The sequence below is a fragment of the Halichoeres trimaculatus genome, unplaced genomic scaffold, assembly GCF_033239565.1.
Source record: "Halichoeres trimaculatus isolate MK-OKI-2021-1 unplaced genomic scaffold, fHalTri1.1 fHalTri1_scaffold_6, whole genome shotgun sequence".
Classification (NCBI taxonomy): Eukaryota; Metazoa; Chordata; class Actinopteri; order Labriformes; family Labridae; genus Halichoeres; species Halichoeres trimaculatus.
In genome coordinates, this window is record NW_027437184.1 from 12,124,218 (window position 1) to 12,137,887 (window position 13,670).

The 13,670-nt window shown below is 43.1% G+C and overlaps 1 protein-coding gene across 1 annotated transcript in view; it reads right to left on the reverse strand.

Moving 5' to 3' along the window:
- klf8 (Kruppel like factor 8) overlaps positions 1 to 13,670 on the reverse strand; it is a 73,518-nt gene that overhangs the window by 27,421 nt on the left and 32,427 nt on the right. The window contains exon 2 of the mRNA XM_074672027.1: positions 11,321 to 11,665. Within this exon, the coding sequence (XP_074528128.1) occupies positions 11,321 to 11,665 (345 nt within the window). The remainder of the gene's footprint in view (positions 1 to 11,320; positions 11,666 to 13,670) is intronic.

Genomic DNA, 13,670 nt, shown 5'->3' on the forward strand with positions numbered 1-13,670 from the left:
AACAGGGTGTGATGGGGTCAGGATCTTGATTTTATCAGGATTGGTTTTTCTTGTATTTAGGGGACACCGATTTTAGGGTGAAACGCAAAAGTATTGTTGAGTTTTGGCCTCGCGTTTACATGGAAATGATGTTTCAGCCGACCTAAAATGCGAACTTTGAAAACGGCCTGCAGAGTGGGATTTTTCTGAAACGCTTCCAAGACCAGTGCCCTGTAAACAGTAAGCACGCTCCGACTTGTGCAACGCACATACAACAGTTCAACAATACTGTTGTTACAATCGTCATTGACTACCATGATGTGCTTATGCTGCTGAATCTGCTGAATGTGCTGACTGTCTTTATACAAAAAGTGCATCTGTTGCTCCACTTCTGCTCTTAGCATTTGCCAAGATGATCGGCTCAACTCTACTTCAGTGGAGACCTACCAAAAGCCTTTTCTGGGCAAGACAGTTATAGCCCCAACTACAGGCCTGGCATGCTTACTACAGCTTTTTGATTCACTCAGCGTTTCCATGTAAACACATTTTTTTTCACTGCGTTTTAGCATTTTCGGATGAAACGTTGTTGTGTAAACGGGGCCTTAGAACAATGTGACCAGCTAACGTTTTTAGCCCCAAATATTTCTTATCCTGCATCCTCATTTCTGGTATTTTCTGCACCATTTCATAACTTTAATCTTGTCTTGTGTCTTGAGTTTTTTGTTCACTCTTACATCATAATAAATACATTCATTTAAAGACTACAGCTGCAGGAGTCAAGAATTCAAAAAGTCAGAATTCACTAAAGTGACTCGGATCAGTTTATGGTATCTAAGCACATCTCTGCCTCCTGTACCTCTCTGTCAGCTGCAGTTTTTGACTTCCTGAAGCCTCCGTCTGAGAGACGTTTGCTGCCAACGATGACTTCATCCCCCTGCACCAGCAGAGGGAGCTGCACTGGTCCACTATCTGCACTGTAATCGTCCTTTTTTCACCCCACATCATCTCTCCCTCTCACTCTCTGCCTGCTTCCAAAATATCTCTATGTGCTGTCCTTTGAATGGACTGAGCGTTCAGGCACACACACACACACACACACACACACACACACACACACACACACACACACACACATACACACAGAAAATAAAAAAACACAATAAATACACACAAACACTCAAAGCGCTTCTGGCAAAAGCACAGCAAACAGGCCTCTAACCTCTTGTGTCTCATGCTCTCTCTCACACACACATGTACACACACATACACTTATAGAGGGGGAGTAATAGAATGTGTGTACATGTGTGTGTGTGTGTGTGTGTGTGTGTGTGTGTGTGTGTGTGTGTGTGTGTGTGTGTGTGTGTGTGTGTGTGTATGTGTTTGTGTCGTGGCCTGTCTTTGTGCATGAGTGCTCCTGTTTGCTGGAGGACAACTGACTTGTTTATGTGCATACATCAGTGACACACACACACACACACACACACACACACACACAGACTCACTGTGGATTTGTGTGTATATGAGGGAAAGAGAGAACGAGAGAGAGACATAGGGAGATTATGGGGCTATTCACTGTGCTGTGCTGGCAGGTATTCAGGATGTTTGTGTGTGTGTGTGTTTGTGTGTGTGTGTGTGTGTGTGTATGTGTATGTGTGTGTGTGTGTGTGTGTGTGTGTGTGTGTGTGTGTGTGTGTGTGTGTGTGTGTGTGTGTGTGTTTGTGTGTGTGTACGCCTTTGGCTGAGTTAGAGAGAGAAAGAGAGAGAGAGAGGCTGGTCTGTAAAGGTGGAGGAAGAGCTGGAGGAGGAGGAGGAGGTGGAGTGAGGAGGGGGAGGGGTCAGGCTACACACAGTCTTTTCGGCAACTCCCGCCAGAGCCAGGGTTACCATGGTGACGGGGCGAGCGGAAGCAGAGCCTCCCTCGACATATCCTATTAGGGTGAGAGCGAGAGCGCGAGAGACAGAGAGAGAAAGTTTGAAAGAGAAAGTAGAAGATGGCAGGAGAGAGCTGATATGGGAGGAGATAAAGGTGTGTGTGTGCATGTGTGTGTGTGTGTGTGTGTGTGTGTGTGTGTGTGTGTGTGTGTGTGTGTGTATGTGTGTCTTATAAAAAAATAGGGAGTCACAGTCTGTGGCTAACTTTACTTTAACAAGATCTCAAGTACCTCACTCTGACACCATCTCCTCTCTCTGACGCCTGTAGACCAGAGGGTCCAGGAACTTTAAGTTCCAGTGATATAATTCTCTACAAACTACCCTGTTTCTGTTGTTAGTTTGGGTTTCAGCTGCAGGGCTGAAGACTGTGGTAGATCATGCAGAACAGTCCCGGACCAGCAGAGGGCGATAAGACAAAACAAAGGCCTTTCAGCGAAACTTATCCTGATAGTGCTTTATTTCACTCAAGTGGCAACATTCGGTCTAAGAGTATGAGACATTGCGGAAGTGCTAAAATCTGCTGTTTCTTAAGTGTCCACTTGAGGCTGGCTCCAGAAGTACCGGAAGTCACATACACACCAAGCCAAAGCCGTTTTCATGGCTGACATTGACCTATTTACAGCCTGGTTCAAAAAACGTCTGAACGTCTGAATCACTAAGTTTACTATCAGCACACACTGTACGAGGGGTTAAAATTTTCTTCTGACTCAGCGGTTCAGAGCCTGAACCACACGTATATGGATATTTTTTTGATCGGGTATCTTTGTCCTCGTTTAAAAAAAATCTTAGTCCACACCACAGAAATATCTCTGTCCATAAGAAGAGGCCAAACTGAAAACGATCGCCTCTGAAGCCTGCAATGCCATGCCTGGCCGATAAGTGGCAGGTTAGCAAAATGTGAAAATCATAGAAGAAGAACGTTATGAGCATGCGCAGTCAAACACAGTGACTTGTTGCTAGGCGCTTGACGTCATCGCGTCAACACTAGCTCCTTTTAACACCGCTACACGGATCCACTCAACCAGATATTTTTTTATTTCTTCACTTTTTTATCTGTTTTTAAAAATCTCCGTTTATGTGGGTGAAATTGCCGTGTTTGTGTGGTTGAGAGGCCCAATCGGACAGAAAAATGTGTGTTTAGGAATATATCCATATACGTGTGGTTCAGGCCTAAGATCACGAGCTTACCCAATCAGACGCATAGCTCAGGTCATGTGACTGACAGGCACCCTATAGCTGTACGCAAAGCCCTTGCCACTTCGAATAGGGCCATGATTCCCGATTTGCCTTATTTTCCGACTACATCCATGTTTTGTGCAGTCTATGACTTCACTGCAGGTTGATTTGTTGACAATCACAGGAGAAAAGCTTGAAGACAAAGCTGTCCCCGTTACTTAAAGCCCCAAACAGCTCCAACCGGAGGAACACCGGACTGCTCCCCTGACTACAGCATGAAGACGGCAGAGATCAACTTGTGTTTCAGCTTGAAAACAAGTTTGGTGATTGAGGACTTCCAATGGGATGCATCATTCTCAAAGAGAATGAGAACTAAAGAGAACTAAGAACTAAATTCAAATCCTAGTTCCTGAGTTCATAATGTAGCTTAAGTGGCATTCATGCGTATTACATACTTCTGCACTGGTTTGCAATCCTCTTCCAAAACACATGAGTGTAGTTTTGTTTGTGATTATCGATGATTTTGGCCCTGTTCGAGCTGATACATTATCGTACAGCAACTATTTGAAGAATGAATAGAGAGAAAAAAATACACAGCCGATGTGTGTAGATTCCGGAAATGCTTGGATGTAGGAAACAGAATATGGCCCCATCATTTGAACGCAAAGTTACATACATGTGAAGGTTCCTGTGTAGCTCAGTAGATCTACGACTTAGGCTGACTTTCATTTTTCTACATGTACGTTAACTCAGTGACTGGAGCCAAGACTTCCTGGATACATCTTAAAGTTTGTTTTCAGTAACAGACTTTTGAACTGTCCCCTACTGTCAACACATGAGTCTCAAAACCTGGACAAAGAAACCTCATTCAGTCACGACCAGCTGATGACATTGACAAGACACACACACCAAGAGCCAATCACAAGCGAGGTACTTTAGTTTCTGTTTGATCAAAAGACATTTGAATAAAAGCGAGATCAGTGAGTTGAGTCGACCGACACACCGGAGGATCAGAGAAGATTTGATAAGTGGAAGTATTTCAAACGTCCCACAGGAGATGGACCATGGAGAGGATCTGCTTCCTTCAGACTTTATCTTTGGACAGGAAACTCCACTCCCCTCTGTTTGAGGCAGCCACAGAGGTTTGGTCAACACACACACACACACACACACACACACACACACACACACACACACACACACACACACACACACACACACACACAAACACACACACACACACCCTCTGCTTAATGATCCCTTACGCAATACTACTCCACCCAGCCCCCACCCTTTACTAACCCAAACCATGCCACAACACACATACATACAGGACCCCTCCCCCATCTCCTCAAACCCTCTCAGCCTTTCTGAACACACTCACACAAACTCTTCACTTTCTGATTTACGACACGTTTAAAAGTTGAAAAGGCATTTGTATCAGCAGGTGCATTAACTTTCAAAGCAGGATGTAAAATTAATCTGCACATGATATTTGTGTCATTTCCAATTTCAAACTGTTGCTTGTAATGCATTTAAAATATTCGAGTGTCAGCAAAAAGTAGGGCATGAGAGAACAGAGAGTGGAGCGCGAGATATGAACTGAATTTCTGCAGAATCCGACAGAAACAAAAAGACTGATCTCTAGAACTCTTAAACACATGCATTCCTGAAGTTTTCTGAATTTTTCTTTAGCTCTGCACCCAAATTTTTCAATACTTGCACCCATATCTCACATGATAACATCTTCCCTGTCAGAGAAGGAGGTGGTGAGTGAGGGATGAACCTCAAACGACTGTCTGACCGCCAGAGGTCAGAGCTATCATGTAAGTTTTGCTGACATGATGCTGTAAAAAAAAAGCTCAAAACGGATGGATCGCACGCGCTGTCCGCGTGCTTGTGCTCGTGCATGACGTAAACCGTGCCGAAGCCCACCGTGCCGAAGCCCACCTCTTCGAAGCGTGCCGAAGCACGGAAGGGAATCGTGCTTGAGCACGGTACAGTTGAGGTCACACTGGCCATTCAAAACGTGCTTTACGGCTGAAGCGTGCTGAGGCACGGCACGATTGGCCAGTGTGACCGCTTCCTAACACTACTGTTCTTTTTTAACTTTTAACAAAGTAATTACCTCCGCCAAGGAGGTTATATTTTCAGTAGAGTTTGTCTGTTTGCTTGTTTGTCTGTGAACAACATAAATCAATAAGTAACAAACGGATCTTGATGAAATTTCTAGTAAATGTTCAAAATGGGATAAGGAAGAAGTGATTACATTTTGGAGGTGATCCGGATCCCCGTCTGGATCCAGGATTTTTTTTAAAGGATTCTTTATCACTGTGAGATAGGGCCAGATTCACCGTACATGTATACAACTCCACGATAAATAGTCAGATTGCTTTGCAAGAAAATATAAGACAAGGTCAAGATAATTTCTGACAGATGTAAAAGGACGATCCAGATCCTGGCAATATTCTGGACACTAAGATCTGGAATATGAAATGTGTACTGGGTCATCATAGTTTTCAACACTGTCAGGTAACAAATGATTGTACAAACCTGCAACTAACACCAAATTATAGCAGGAAGTCTGCTGAAAAGGAGTGTAACATTAAAGTAGGACCAAAGTGTTGCATTAGAATCACAATATGCTTGGCAGAGGTCTGCGCTCTTTGAGTGCTTTTCTAGTTATTTATCATCTGGAAGGAGACAACAAGTAATCTTAGCAAACAAATTAAAACTGGATTACTAAAATGAGTTTAAAAATCCAGACTTAAGTGTTAGCCCACACTCTCCTGTTGGCTCTCTTCTGCCCTTTTTCTCCAGTGTACACTCCAACTCCAGTGTACAAAATTATTACAAAATAAATCCAAGAAATGCTTTTCAGTTGAGAAAAAGGACAGATCTTTCGCTTCTCTGGTAAACTTTGTCAGCTGGTGTCAGTATCATCAAAAGGAGTTTCAGTTTATGAATGGATTTTTGTTCCCCTGGGAAAACCTGTTTTGACCACAAATACTAAGAAATAGCAAAGTCAACGTGCATTTTTGGTGCATAGTTTCTTCTTTTCAGACCCAAACTGAACATAGTCTAAAGAATCTTACACTTTCAACAGGCCGAGCGTGCCATGGAGGATATCAACTCTACATCTACGAGATGTTCAGAAACATCCAGAAACACCAACACACTCATCTCAGTCGGCCACTCTAACCTCCATCTGTCTTATTTTCTGGATCTTTCTGACTGTCTCTCTGCAGCTGCCTTGGTGTCAGCTCTCTTTGTCAAACCTGGCATCCAAACAAATCTAACCTGACCTGATTATGTGACCTGGAGCAACAACTGAGACCTGATGCTTCTGATTCTGACATGTACCCGCTCTGGTAGGTGCAGGCACCCATCCCTATCAGCAGCGGACGGTTTCCTGTCCTGCATATTGCTTCCCTTCTTAACTTTTCCATCCATCTCCTCCCAGATGCACCACACCCAGCTAATAGAGCCAGTCCTGCCAATCCCACATTCTCACATACCATCACAAATGCAAGATCAAGTCTGCACTCTGCCTTATGGGTGAGTTTGGATTTAAGGGATTCATGGGATTCGGGCTCAGGGGATGTCACAAAAACACAGAGATTTGTGATGAAATCTGAAAATTTTCAAACATCCCCTCTGTCCAGCTGTCACACAAGTTGCAGTCTGTTTCCAGAAGTTTAAACCTCCAAATAAAACATATCTTCGAGAGAAACCAAAATCTACTTAATTTTACTCTGAGAGCTTTTCTATACATGTGCATGGTTTCATTAAACGTAAGGATACACTATGATAGCAAAGATCCAGGTCACGCTCATGTGCATGACTAACGGAGAACAAACACAAAATAGAAAAAAAAAATAAAAAATCATAAAACTTATTAGGATGCATTCCTGTATATATAAATATATCCACTGACACGTTCATCTAAAGGTCTCTAATTTACAGGGTCACTCTTAAAACTGTAACACTATGGGTGTTCCAGCAATCAGAAATGTTTGGCCTGCAGGCTCTGCCTCCTAAAGTTCCTGGACCTTAGAGAGTACTTGTCGGAGGTAAATAGGTCCAAGACGTCCAAGCAATGGTGTTAAAACTTTTGCATGATTCAGATGAAACCACTGCCAAGCGAATATCCTAGAAACCCCTGGCTCTTTGTTGAAATTGCTACAAAGAATGCACGGCTGCTGATGGTGCAAGCTTTCCTTATTTGCCCTGTGTTTTTTTCTGTTAGCATAGCTAGCTGGACTGATAAGGAGCAGAGGAAACAGCCACCTCCGTGCTGGCTGACATAATCCCGCAGAGCCACTTTTCCTTATCTGTCCACACCCTCCTCACCCTCCCTCCAATATCTCCTCTGGCCTTGTTTGCCTCCTTTCCTCCACCTTGACACAAAATTATTTTTTCTGTCTCCATTTTCACTCTTTTAAGTCCCCCTACGGCTTCCTTACCTTTCCTCCCACATCCAGCTGACACCGCCCAGCTCCCCCGCTCTTCGCTCAGACTGTTTTCTAGGTTAATGGCTGCTATGGTAACAGGCCTCACCTTATCATTACTGCTCACACCCTTCCTTCTATAGCCTCTCCTGTCTCCTGTTATAACAGAGAACATGGACCAGTTATCAAGCTGACACTGGAGCTAGAAATGTCAAAGGTGTAGCAACATGCAAACATTCCCAAAGTGTGTATTATATATTTATGGTTATACTTAATTATCATTCATAAAGTTGCCATTTATGAGCAAGGATGAGAGGTTTGTTTTCCTCTATTAGCCAGTAAACAGGCGGAGAATAAATTCATTTCGAGAACAACAACTCGATTTGGAAAATTTTCCAGTGCTGCTAAATGTTGCAAAAAGGTCTTTGACTCCTACTGAGGCAAGTCAACAAATAAAAAACACAGATGTTAAATAAGTATTAAAAAAAAAAAAAAAACTCAAATAATAATAGTTTAGCAGTTCAGATGAGTGTATTTTCAAATGCCTCGCATTGCTAGAAGCCGTAAAAATGTAATCACCTGAGCAATCTGATGCAATTCAATACAACAGCTCTGCCATGAAGCCTGCTTTTGCATCTTTACTTGGTCCTAACAAAGCTAGGTTGAGTCAAGCTTTCCGACAAGGCCCCCATCAATGATGGGCAACAAATACAGATGCCAAATATTACACATCTTAAAATAGCATCTTTGCCATCAGAGTATCAATGATACTTGTGAAAAATACCTGAGAGTTTGATTTTTACAATCATTACATTCAGAACAAAACTGTGATCTTCTGTGGTGACCCCCAAAAGGTAGAAGACGCAAGAAAAAAGATGATAGAAGCCGACAATATGCTGATTATTTTTTTGTTTATCTTCTGTGGCTCAAGACGAACTGGTTAAGGTGAGTAAAGCATCAAGAAATAACAAAAAAACTTAAATGTTAATGAGATAAATCTGCATATTTTACTCTCAAAAACAGGACTTGATGCTGCTCTGAATTTAAATCACAAATTTCTGCTGCTCATCCAAACATCTCTGTTAACCAGAAAAGTTTGATCCTGAGAAATCAAACCACTCAGGTCAGTAGAAGAACAACTGGGTGAAGCTCAGACCGCCTCGTAATGATTCACGCACTCCTGTCAGGGTGCATCAGCTCTGTTTGACCTCTGACCCCTGTGCTGTTTGTTTCATTGAGCTCGTTCTGCAAACACTCTGCCTTAAGTCACTCAGGATTACAACAAACAAAAGGTCAGAGGAGCTGCTTGAGATGCAAAATATGTAAATACCGACACACTTGGATGGGGATAGAGTGTTTGTTTGTAAAGTGTGTTTATTCTACCCATCCTTTAGAAAATCAACCTGCTCTCTGACCTCTTCAGCCACAGAAATCCCAACTGCATCATGAAATCGAATATCAACATATTTCAAGACAAGAACATCCCTCTGACCTTCTCAAATCACTCTCTGCTCCATCCATCTCTCCATCTCCTCCCCCTCCATCAACCTGCTCCTTTCCCTCTGTTAATTCATCTCTCTGTCCGCGCTCTCATCACAGGTCTCACTCCCCCTTCCAATGCACTTTAATCCCAGAGGAAGATTCCCCTAAACACATCAAATTACGAATAAACACAAAATATTTTGACTGAAAACTGCTGAACTCTGGTATTGACACAAATGTGTTAAAACTATGAGCTTTAAGCGTTCACCTTATTTGACTGAGTGATATTTTCAGGTATATTGTTTATGTTGCTGGATGTTTTTGCCTTTGAACACAAGACACTCTTCACGTTTACATGGATGCAGAGGTCCTACAAAGGCCATAGTTTAATTGTTAAGTCACCGCAGGGATCCAGTCTTGTTTGCAGAAAAGGACTTGGCCAAGAACAACTCACTTTGTTTCGTAGGTGGGGCTGTGTCCTTTTTAAGCAAAGCTGGGTGTGTATCAAACTAGTTTCAGTTCATATGAAGAGGAAAAATAACTTGATGGCTGAGATAGAAGCAGCTGTAGCACTTAATGTTTGTTAATTACATTAGATGGTGTTTGTGTGTTGTGCTGAAGTGCAGTGACTCTATTTATCACGGTGATCTACTTCCCCTTCCAGGTGAAATTTGCTCACGCTGAGCGCTGAGGGGTATCGAGACCTGCAAAGTCCTTTCAAATCCGACTGCAGTCTGATTGCAATCACATTATCCAAATGTGTCAGTCAAGCTATGCTTAGTCTGTCCTTGGTCTGACTAAGCTGTTTACATTCACCTCAATAGTCTGATCTCATGCTGACTACGCTCATGGTCAAATTTCCAAATTGCATGTAAATGTACTGAGTGTAAGTTAAAGCACTTTTCCACCAGAGGAACATTTCCCAGGAATTAGGGACTTTCAAGGGACGTGTTTTTCAAACAAAGGAAATAAGGTCCAAAATTTGATCTAGGGTAACAGATTTTACCCTGAAAACTAGCTGGGGTTTTAGCAGTGGTAGAAACTTAGGGGCCATTTACACGGCAACAGTTTTCGGGTGGAACGCAAACGTTTTGTTACATTTCAGCCTGGCGTTTACACAGAAACAGTGTTTCAGCCGACCTACAACGCAAACTTTTGAAACTGCATCCAGAGTGGGATTTTTCTGAAACACTGCCGACACCGTTGCCGTGTAAACAGTAAGCCGGCGTTTTCAGTGGAAAACGCTGATGTCACACTCTGCCTCACGTGCGACAGTACAACAGTACAGTTGTTTCGATCGTCTTCAACTACCGTGTTGTGTTTGTGCTGCTCAATCTGCTGTATCTGCTGACTGTCTTTCAACAAAATGTGCATCTGTTACTCCACTTTTTAACTTGGTATTCCCCAATACACCAGATGACCAGCTCAACTGTACTTCGGTGGAGATCTCCCAAAAGTGGCTTCTGGACAAGACAGTCAGCACCACCTACAGGCCTGGCATGCTTACTACAGCGTTTTCAGTCCATCAGCGTGTACGTGTTAACGCAGATTTTTTTCACTGCATTTTAGTTTTCAGATCAAACGTTGTCGTGTAAACAGGGCCTTAAGCTATGTCAGGACCAGAGGATCCAGGAATTTTTAGTTCCTGTTAAAACATTCCCCAGAACCAATTTGTTCCTGGGGCTCGTTGTATGTCTGCAAGCTAATATGCCCTGCAATCCTCTGCAAGGCCGAAGCTCCGGGTAGACAAATAAGAACAAGACAGGGATGGGGGTGATCTACAAATCAGAAATCTCCAGCTTACAGGCCCTGGCCTCCTAAATTCCTGGAACTCTGGAAATTATTATAATAAAATAAATTATCGTGAATTTTATATTATAATATACAATAAAAATTATATATATATATATATATATATATATATATATATATATATATATATATATATATATATATATATTATAAAACTTAATTTTTTACAATAGAGAGTGAGTGTTGAGGCCTTTATAAATCCTAACACGGATAAGGATTTCTTAGCTCCCCGCGCTGTGACAATCAAACACCACAGAGCAGAATATCAAACCGATTGACTCTCAGGTAATCTATGAGTCACCCTGAAAGCCTTCAGAGCCAAGATAAATATTAAACAATCCTCCTCCAGCACCTGTCTGATTTTAATCCACAACACAAGTTCCACCTGATCCAACATGCCTGATGGGAAGTGATGCGAGTCACACCTGACCACACCTTCTCATCCATCCTTACACACAGACTCCACCCATGCCCTTCCCCCTCCTCACCGTGCACTCCATCTCCTCTGGTTCTGGTTTGATCTGTACAGAGGGCATCTCTGTCTCCTCCTCCTCCTCCTCTTCCTCCTCCCGGTCCTCCTTCCTCCTCACGGACTGTGACGCCACTTCCTCTCGCTCCTCCTCGCCAGTGTCCTCTTCCTCTTCTTTCTGTGGTGGCTGAGGCCTGGTAGCTGGCTCCTCCTTCTTCTCCTCCTCTTCCTCTCCTGGTGGTGGCGGTGATGATGACGACGGTGGCGGCGGTTGTTGGGTCAAGGCGCTCTGCTTGGCCGGGCTTCTTCTCCTCTTCTTCTGGCCGCCAGCGGCGCTCTTCTTCTGCTTAGGAGTTGACTGGCACTGAGGAGGAGGAGAGAAAAAGGATGAGAAAAATCAAAATGAAGAAGAAGAAGAAGACGAAGAAGAAGGGTTAGTTGAGGAGAAAAAAGAAAAAGGGGGTGGGGAAAGGAAGAAAGAAAACAATGCAGAAAAAAGAAACTTCCTGGCCAGGAAGGAGGGGTGAAAGAGGGGATTTGTGAGAGGATTTGAAGGAGGAATGAGGAGTTAGGAAGGGAGGAAGGAGGGGGAGGAAGACAGGTAGGAAAGGAAACAAGACAGGAAATGGCAGACTAGAGTTAGGAGGAGAAACACACACACACACACACACACACACACACACACACACACACACACAAACACACGCACACACAAACGACAACAAGCATTACCTCTCCTTTAAAAGCTGGCTAAAAAAAAACCTTCTGAGAAATCAGCCAGAAGGGGGAGTAAACACACACACATACTCACACTCACAGAGAGAGAGAGAGACTCACACACACACACACTGGCTGTAAAAGATAGAAATTAAAGCTAAAGAGAGGAGAGGGGAGAGAGGCAGAGAAACAAAAGGCCTAATCCTGAGGCTGCCTGTGAGGGAATGAGAGCGAAAGAGAAATAACAGAGAGAGGCAGAGCAGGGAGGAGTAGCCGTGAAGTGACCCCTCCCTCCCTTTCAGCAGCGAACAGGCCGACACACCCTTTTCTGGAAGCAGAGAGAGAGAGAGAGAGGTGTTGAGGCCCAGGGACTCACACACACACACACCCGCTCTCTTCTTCTCTGCCTTTACTACACGTCCACTTCTTCTCCTCTCACACATTTAACCACCCATTAGAAAACTCTTCCTTATAAAGGTGTGCGAGGTGAAAAGTGTGTGTGTGTGTGTGTGTGTGTGTGTGTGTGTGTGTGTGTGTGTGTGTGTGTGTGTGTGTGTGTGTGTGTGTGTGTGTGTGTGTGTGTGTGTGTGTGTGTGAGCAAGGAAGAGGAAGAGAGAGAGAGAGCTATAAGAGCAGTTATCTCACAAAGTGTCACCGTGTTCGGACAACACCCATTTTCTGAGCTGATACCAAAACAACATTCAGCTCCCTGTTTCTCTTTCCAGGAATAAATACATACATAAAGCTGCGGGAGAAAGTCAAACTCTTTAATTTACCTGAGAATAAACCTAGTTATATTTAGAGCAAGGGGAATAAACTCTTTTGTTTTGTGTTTTCACAAATTTTCCACTTGAAAAGAACGCTGTTAAGGGGCAAGGCTGACAAAATGACATCATTTGCGTGCATCAAGTTGCATTGACCTTGCGGAAAGGGATGGGTACCAAATTAGGTGCTCTTATAGGTACCAACCAAATTCTGTCAAAAGTACCAAGTACTGATTCACGATAAATCAAAAATACCATGTTTAGGTACCTAAGTGCATTCTTGTGACTGTGAGGGAGTAGAAGAGTAGGTGATTTTCCATGCTGGACATGAACACAACATTATAAGGCTATACATTGACAAATAGTGTGCTTAATTAAAAAAAAATACAGTTTATTAATAAATAAATTTACATTTTTTACCACATACTCACAAAATATAAAGAAAATTGGTACCGTTGACTGACACTGAATGCCAGGTAGTGGGCATCAGTACCGTATCATTTCAAATGTGTAAGGTACCCATCCCTACTCGCAGACTTGCAACTATAAACCAAGCTTTAGCCAAGTTGGGAATTGTCAAAGTGTCAAAGAAGACTATCACAGCAGCCCCCACAGTCAAACATGGTGGTGGGAGTATCAGTCTGTGGGGATGCTTCAGTGCCCAGTCTGGAACTGGGAATGTCCTCAAGGTTAAAGATTGAATCATGAAGAAAGAAGGTTGTGTGAAGATTTAAAAAAGAAAACCTCAAGCAGTCAGCAAAGCTAATGCAAAGCTGAGTCTGGGTCACCCCTTTGTCTTCCAACGTGCTAACGAGCCAACACATACTAGGCTCTCAGTGAAGAACTAGCTCAGGAAAACCAAAGCCCTGAATTGAATCCCTTTGAAAA